This window comes from Stylophora pistillata, chromosome 12 (genome assembly GCF_964205215.1).
Source record: "Stylophora pistillata chromosome 12, jaStyPist1.2, whole genome shotgun sequence".
NCBI lineage: Eukaryota > Metazoa > Cnidaria > Anthozoa > Scleractinia > Pocilloporidae > Stylophora > Stylophora pistillata.
Window position 1 is genome coordinate 13,492,573 of NC_142530.1, and position 8,023 is coordinate 13,500,595.

At 37.7% G+C, this 8,023-nt stretch overlaps 2 protein-coding genes across 2 annotated transcripts; both read right to left on the reverse strand.

The window, feature by feature from the left end:
• Window positions 1-491: 491 nt before the first annotated feature.
• On the reverse strand, window positions 492-2,346 carry LOC111328386 (uncharacterized). Its single transcript, XM_088742109.1, has 2 exons — window positions 2,110-2,346; window positions 492-1,792 (listed from the first exon to the last, which is right to left on the reverse strand). Exon 2 carries the CDS (start codon window positions 1,672-1,674, stop codon window positions 1,072-1,074), a length of 603 nt encoding a protein of 200 aa, XP_088598235.1. The 5' UTR covers window positions 1,675-1,792; window positions 2,110-2,346; the 3' UTR covers window positions 492-1,071.
• Window positions 2,347-4,454: 2,108 nt separating this feature from the next.
• On the reverse strand, window positions 4,455-8,018 carry LOC111328352 (protein farnesyltransferase subunit beta). Its single transcript, XM_088742108.1, has one exon. The coding sequence runs from the start codon at window positions 7,978-7,980 to the stop codon at window positions 6,772-6,774; it is 1,209 nt and encodes a 402-aa protein (XP_088598234.1). The 5' UTR covers window positions 7,981-8,018; the 3' UTR covers window positions 4,455-6,771.
• Window positions 8,019-8,023: the final 5 nt, after the last annotated feature.

Below are 8,023 nucleotides of genomic sequence, written 5' to 3' on the forward strand. Positions count from 1 at the left end.
TTGTTTGCCCAGAGCGACGTCCCTGTATCGCTTTACTATCACTTTTTTCACCTTGTTTTCCGGTTTTCCGGTAAAACACTGAATGAATCTTAACTTGGAATCAGGCGTCCAATTCTTTTTTTTTTTCGATGAGTGCAAAAACTCGATAGCATGACCGACAGCAAAAATGAGGAGAAAAAAAATTATACAAGAAAAAAAAGGGAAAGACGGAAGCCAAATGAAGATTAGAAGAGAACACTGAAAATTCTCCTCTTCTGCAGGCTCGGACGCCAAAGAGCATTGTGGTATATAGTAGAGGACTCATTCTCGTTTTAAGAGTGGCTTATGCCTCTCTTTTGTTGAAAGGTCGATGATAGAACCAATAGGGAGACTGTTAACGGATTAAGAAAAGAATAGCAGTTGGTGAACTTATTGCCCTCTTTCTATTACAGCTTGAGACCTGTTACAAAACCATGCAAATTTGTTCTGAAACGCCTAACGTTGTCATATGATTCAATTAAGATATAAACTGCAATTTTTATTCTCTTGTATGATTTTAGGAGGACCAAGAAAGCGATCAAAATACTGATCTTTAACATTTATTGCGTAATTCCACTTGTTTATGGAATTAACACATACAGTTTGTCATGCCACTTAAAATCTATATCACCTTTATCAGCCATGCCTTCACTTATTCTTTTTCCTAATGGATTATGATAACACTCGCATTCCCTCTACTGACATTTCAATTTAGATTATCTTTAAGCAACCTAAAAAATTAACGGCCTGCTCCCAGTTGGCTTGTTAGCTCAATTGGTAGAGCGCTGCACTAGTATCGCAGAGGTCAGTGGTTCGAATCCCGTATAGGTCTGATTTTCGCTATTGCATAAATAGCGCTCTCTACTGCGAGGATCGTGCATCATACGTATCTAATACCGCAGTTCAAAATATATGAACTTCATATATTCATTGTATCTAAAAAACTAAGTTGAGCTTTTTAATTAATAGATTTCCAAAGACTTAAAAGCTACGATAATCATCGATTGATTCAGATTCTTATGATCTGTCTTTACCTTTCTCTGAAAGATCTAACTAATTCTCAGTTTTCTCCGACTGAGTGCTTCTCGACGCCTTTTGTTCTTCCTCTGTTTCATCTGTCTCCATGATGACGTCAACGCTTCTCTCGCTTGGCAACAAAGCAGGGTCACGTGATGCCTCAATAGTCAGCTGGCCCTCTTTCGACAGGCGTGAAGTCACGGAGCTGACAACTAAGTTATCGGGAAGCAGGAGACGGCGACTGTAATTACGTGAACGGTAAACTCCGCCTTCTTCTGACGTGTTTTTTCCGCTGATACTCAACTCGTTACCATGGAGTTGAATCTTGATCTTCTCTGGCTTGAAGCCACTAAAATCAAACTTTGCCTCAAACTTTCCATCGTCTGTTTTCTCTTCCACTCGTTTTGTGCCAACAATGATGAGGGCGTCTCCATCTTGGGTAGCACGTGACGCAACAGTAGCTGGATCAACATCTTGTGGTACTTTAAAGACTTTCTTGAACTCGCCTGTATCGGATCCATCTCCTCTTTCTGAACGGTGCTTTCCATGAAGGGTCACCATGTCACCATAAATTTCAATTGTGATGTCTTCAGGTTTGTACTGTTTAAGTGGAACAGAAGCGATCTTCACGGCTCCCATAGGGAACAATTCTTGTCTCTTACGACAGCATGAGTTGTCGACTTCTTGCTCCTGAGCCAAGGCGATCTCTCCTCAAAAATTGTGAAAAAACTCGTAGCCTGTAGGTACCAGGCAGTAACTGCAACGCAAAGAAAAGTAATAATCTCCTTATGTGAAACAGCAGAGTCGTCTATGTAGTAGAGAAATAGCTTAAAGTATTCCATTATTGTCCAATCTTGTCCAAAACAGCCCTTGTTCTATCCAGGGAAATATCATCATGAATCTTCACACAGAAAGCTGTTTCAAATCATCAAAGGGTAGTGGCTTTTACCTTGATACTAAATAGCCTATCGATTAGGCTGAAGTTTAAAATTTCTCTCTGTAATTAATCCCAACGGGCTGTACTTCCAACTGCCTAAAGAGGCATATCTACTGAAATTCATGTGCAAAACTTACTTGCATTGATTAAAGGTTGGAAGTCTGAAAACGTGAGCCATAACACTTTTCTTTTTCCTCTGGAAATTCTTCTTTGGCGTCCTTCCAAGTTAAGGAATCTCTTTCTTTCTGAATCTCTGAATCTCTCTGCTGAACTGTTGATTGCTCTATCAAAATCATCCCTATAGATCACTTTCATAAATGGCTGCCGGATTAATATTCTTTTGTTTAAATCTAAATTAGCCCTTCTGGCCTCGCTTGAGATAATGTATTCTTTTGAATTTTGCACTGGAGAACGAGGCCAGGAGGGCTAATTTAAATTTAAACAAAAGAATATTAATCCCGCAGCCATTTATGAAAGTGGTCTATATACCCACTTTCTTGCTTCTGGAATAATCCATTGATGCTAAAATTAAAGGTCTTGTCAGCGTTTTGGAACACTGATACATGGCAAATTTTTGTTTACTCATTATGGCTGAACGAAAATGACTGTATTCTGGGAAGTTCTCGGTCAAGCCAGAAATTTCTGGAAAATCCTCGAAAAAGTTTCTCATCACGATCGAAATGAACGCTGGGAGAAATCTGACGTCACATCACAAAATGGCGGATGAGGTGTAAAGGATGTTTCGTTCACTTGGGTGACCATTTTAGTGATTTGACACATTTTGCCTATGGCAAAATACAGAAATTCTTCTCATTGTAACAAACCTGTAATTCAGCTCTCTGCAAAAGGTTTGAATAAACATATTAGTATCATATTAGTATCATAAACCTGGTCTCATCATGACTGAATTGCTAAATTGGCACCATGCAACTTTAAAAACATGTTCAGAAAGTTTTTATGCTCAAATTGGAAAAAAAAATAAGAATGTTCAGCCTCAACAGAAAAATTAGACTTTGTTATATAAAAAGGTGTATTCATGAACATAGTGGAGATTCTACGAAGTAGAGCACCATTACATTTTTCACTTCTTACTTTCACTAAACCACACTTGTTTTGAACTGAGAGACTCATTCTTCCAGCCTATGGAATTTACGGCAAGGATTCTCGTCGCATAAATTATAGATTTAGTCTATTTGGAAAATTACAGTGACAGATTTCTGTTTTGCAAATTACAGATTTCTATCTTGCAAATCACAGATGTTTATTTTGTTTTGTTTTACAAATTACAGTAAGCCCTTGAGTGTGGAGAATAGTCAGCATAGCAGAGACATTTATGTTTATCAAAGGGGTCTCCCTTGCAAGGGAGACCCCTTTGATAAACATAAACAACAACAAGTAAATTACTCATTTATTGAGGATCAGTAGTCTCTTGTACTTTTCCTGAAGCTAATAAAAAAATTGTCAGACAAACTGATAGTGGTAACATATCCCACATGGCAACATTCCTATTTAAAAAATTAACCTCTAAGGCATCATGTATAGCATAATTTTACTTAAAATGAGTAAGTCATTTACTTGTTTGCTAGATATGATAGACTACCACTGATTAATGATGCTGAGTTATTTCAAGATTGGCTTTGGCTGTATGTGCATCAGTGGGACAGAAAGATTCAAACTTTTTTAGAGTATCAACTGTTGACAAATTTCATTTGGTTTTCTAGTTGATAAGTTATCTGAATTTGGGCATACAATAAATTGCAGTTCATGGAAAGTAACTCAAATTAGTTTATTTCTTGGTTGGTGTATGAAGGCGTAAACCACAGAAAATGAACCTGCAATTGATTTTAATGTGCGTCTTGCTAATTTTGTTTCAGTGAGGCTATGGAAACCTTCACTGTCAATCTTTAAGGTTAGAAAAAATGTCAAATAAGCACTTTGAAATTGGAAAATTAAGGTTGATTGAAAGATTCTTTTTGCAACATGCATGCTGTGCACATAGTTTGTTCTCCTGCACAAGTGCTATATGATCTCTGTGAAATACAGTTTTTGCCATAGTAAGTACCTTGGATCATAATTATGCACAAGTAAATTTGTGCCACAAATATCAAATAGTTATAAATGTTATCTCTGTTACTTTTGTCAATATTTCTTTACAATTCTAAGCTCAGTGAGATTTAAGGGTTACCCAAAATCACCACAAAATGAACCAACAAAGTCTAAAAACTGGTGTACAGTCCACCAAGGACCTGGCCACTGTGTCTCCCTAGACAACTAAAAACCCCTTTTACAGCTTATTTCCTCAGGATGATACGAAAATCAGTTCATTTCCCATGGTATCACTATAAAATTATTTCACAAATTGAACACACAAAGCAGAGTAAATCTGACAGCTCATCATAAAAAAGATCTTTTAAAACAACTTTTAGTAAACACACCTTCATTGTGATGCAGTGCACAGACTAAAAATAAGACTCCAAGAAGCTTTACGAAAGCAGCAGATTTAATCATCAATGATCAAGAAACAGCTCTGGTAGCTACTCATCAGCAAAATAAACATTGAGGTAACCTTAATGAAAGACATCTAACTAAATTTATAACATATTATGGGCACGTCCTACCTATTTCCAAAGGAACTACCATGTTAAAAATCCTCATGTGTGCACAGCCATGCATCCATAACATGAAGTATGCAGTTTCACTTCAGCTGCAAGTTCCCATCTGTCCCAATTGATATAGACCTTTTGCAGCCAAAATGAAAAGTAAATTTGCTAAATTTTTGTTCTTTTGCTATTTTGAAAAACAAGATTGTAGCTCTTTCAAGCTACAAAAAAAATCTTTTGAGTTAACAATGTTTCTTGTAAATATGCAATACAATTATGGCTGGAAAAAGAACAAAGGGATCTTTCTGAGGCTTTGCAACAAAGGAGACAATTCTTAAAAATGGTAGATATTATTTTTAAGTGTTAATATGTCCCAAGAGTTTAGTTCAGTAAAATATTTTGGTTTAAATCATACAATAATTATTTCCAGAAATTACGATGCAAAGCCTGGCAATTTTCGAAGCTATAGTTACTCTCAGCTGCACCTGGAGCAACTCTTAAGCTTCTCTCATGCTCTCCAAACTTCCTGCAGGCATCCATACCTAAGTATATGCACACTAAGCATGAACCAATTCTTTAATGTTATCTTCATGGACTGATATCTGATGCCCCTTACAAGACCTTATTTCTAACTCCTTGTTAAGAAAGATACAATTTACTAATGGTAAGTTTAATATCCATTATGGAAAATAACTGCAGGTAGATGCTCCTGAATCATTACGGATTATTTGCCCCGGCTTAATCCAAAATTTTAGGAACATAAGTTCCCATAAAAATACATAAAACAATACAACTTGAAAGGAAACAAGTATTAAGCAACATGTGTTTCTACAATACTGATGTTACCAGATAAACCTCCTACCCCCACCAGCATTCCGAACAAGGTACAATGCACACGCAATATGGTAAAGGGCCCTAATATTACTACCAACAATGAAATACCCTTTTGCAGCATATCATGTAAGGCAGTGTGATATTTTTTAAAATTTTCCTCATACAATGCTAGGCACTCATATGTAGAACAGTTTACATTAACCCTGGGATATTTTATGATAAACTACATCTTATGTGTATTGTAAACAAATAGTTACTGATAAATAGAGAAACAATCTAAATCACTACTTCAAACATCAATCAATCAAATTAAAGAACTTACTAAGAATAAGAATAGCTAAGAATAGGCCCATTATATACATTACACTGTAATGTATAAGCCTGGAAAAATTGAACCATTATTCCTGCTTGGCATTGTAGTCAGGATTTCACCAGAGAAACTACATAATTGGCTTAAGTTTTCCAAATTCTTGAGAAATTAATAAACAAAGTAAGATTATTTCACAGAATTATCCTGAATGCTTCAGTGTCACATTAGAATACAGATATACCGTAAGTGTTCTATTAACCCCAAGAGTGACTAGCTTTTAATTTCTGCTAACAATCTCACCACTGAATCAGAAATTATGGTCACAAGAATAAAGGAAATGACCGCCAACTTAAAGTGCACCTAAACCCAAAAATTTTTTTTCACTTAACAAAATAAGCATGTTTTTTGGAGTATTTCTGTGCAAACATTTTTTTATTTGCTCAAATCTTCAATTGTCTGTGCCCAGTCAAAATGCGGAAAATCGGCCGCCATCTTGCCCCACAGCCGAGTTTAAAGAGGAATGGCTCTAGCGGGTAATGTGACGTCAAATCGAGAACACCAAAGTCTGCATTTCACATATTTTCGCTTGTTTGGGAAGGTTGTAGTCGATTTTGTCCGAAAATATGCTGACTAAGTGTGTTGTAGGAGGATGTAGCAATGTGCGAAATTTGCAAAAGGGTATGACGCTTCATACATTCCTCATACAACACACCTGGTCGGCATATTTCGGACAATATCGACCACAACCTTCCCAAACAAGTGAAAATGTGTGAAAAGCAGACTTTTGTGTTCTCCATTTGACGTCACATTATCCGCTAGAGCCATTCCTCTTTAAACTCGGTCGTGGGGCAAGATGGCGGCCGATTTTCCGTATTTTGACTAGGCACAGAAAATTTAAGATTTAGGCAAATTAAAAAATTTTTGCACAGAAATACTCCAAAAAATAAGCTTATTTCGTTAAGTGAAAAAAATTTTTGGGGTTTAGGTGCACTTTAAGAAGCTCTTGATTATTAGGGTATCAAGGATTAAAACTGAAACAAGCCTTTGACCAATAATCAAATAATAGGCAGCTTTCTGAAGTATGTCAGAGCATCAGCTGCACATTGGACTCCAATGTTGTACACTGGGTGTACAGGAGCTAATTTATTATCCTGGCCTCCCACCAATATAAGTTTAGTTTGATACTTGTAAACAAAGTGCTGCGCCACAGATAACCCGCTCAAACAATAACAGGTATGGTAAAAGTCTCGTGATTTTCCGGGTTTGTCAACAAGTCCTCCCTGATGAAGCTGACAATTCATTAACAAGTAATCTTGAAGGGCCACTTGATCAAACATCCATTTCTCATTGCTAAGTAAATGCCCATCACCACTAGCTTCAATGACTGTATGAAGAAGAGGAAACACCCCTCCCTGCCAAAATGAGTAGCAACCATCAACCAGTTTGTTTGTTCTTCCTTGAAAGCCTCCTTCCAAACGCATCTGACGCTGAGTGACCCATGTGAGAAGACGCTTGTTGTCAATCAAGTGAGGCTTACCTAGCAACACCAGTGCAGCATAACCACAGAATGTGTAGCCTCCATGAGCTTCCAGTCCAGGTTCACCTGAAAATCCACCCTCATAGGTCTGGCATTTAGCAATCCATTCTGCTGTCCCTTCAAATAACTCTGGAGTCATAATATTAGTTAGGTGTGCTGCAACTACTGCACAATATGCACCACGAATGTCCACCTCACCGTCTCGATGCATTGTAAATGAACCTTCTGCAGTGCGACAACTTGCTAAAAATGACTTCAACTTGGGCCTGTTGATGACGTCATATGCTTGTCTAGTTCCCACGATGCATAGCGCGCATACAGCGGCATAAGTGGGGGCCAGATGAGGTATTTGCTGGGGACCACCACAAAAGCCACCATAAGGATCTTGACAACGCCTGAGGAAATCAGCCGTTTGAGCGTATTCTTCCTCACTCAGTTGTACGTTTAACATTTCAAGACCATGTAAAATCCAATAACAAAGCCAAGGTCGACTGGCGTCTAGACATTCATAAGTTTGAGAGAGATGGTTAAGGCCCCTCTTGAGGTATTGAACATGTTTTTGGCGATACAGTGGTAGGTCGGGATCAAGATTGGAGACTCGCATGTACGCTAAATAATTTCTTGCTACCGAGTTTTCCACTTTCTCTTGTTCTTCGGAAGTTATAGTCGTAAGGCCGTCATCTTTAAAGCGCAGATCTTCCACCGACCTTGCCGAATGATACGCCATTTTCACTTGTGTTGAGGTACTAGCTACCAGTTTGCTCACGGTA

What these genes read in the sequence shown, in the direction of transcription:
- LOC111328386 (XM_088742109.1), bottom strand. Translation starts at nt 1,674, where the DNA reads ATGGGAGCCGTGAAGATCGCTTCTGTTCCACTTAAACAGTACAAACCT.
- LOC111328352 (XM_088742108.1), bottom strand. Translation starts at nt 7,980, where the DNA reads ATGGCGTATCATTCGGCAAGGTCGGTGGAAGATCTGCGCTTTAAAGAT.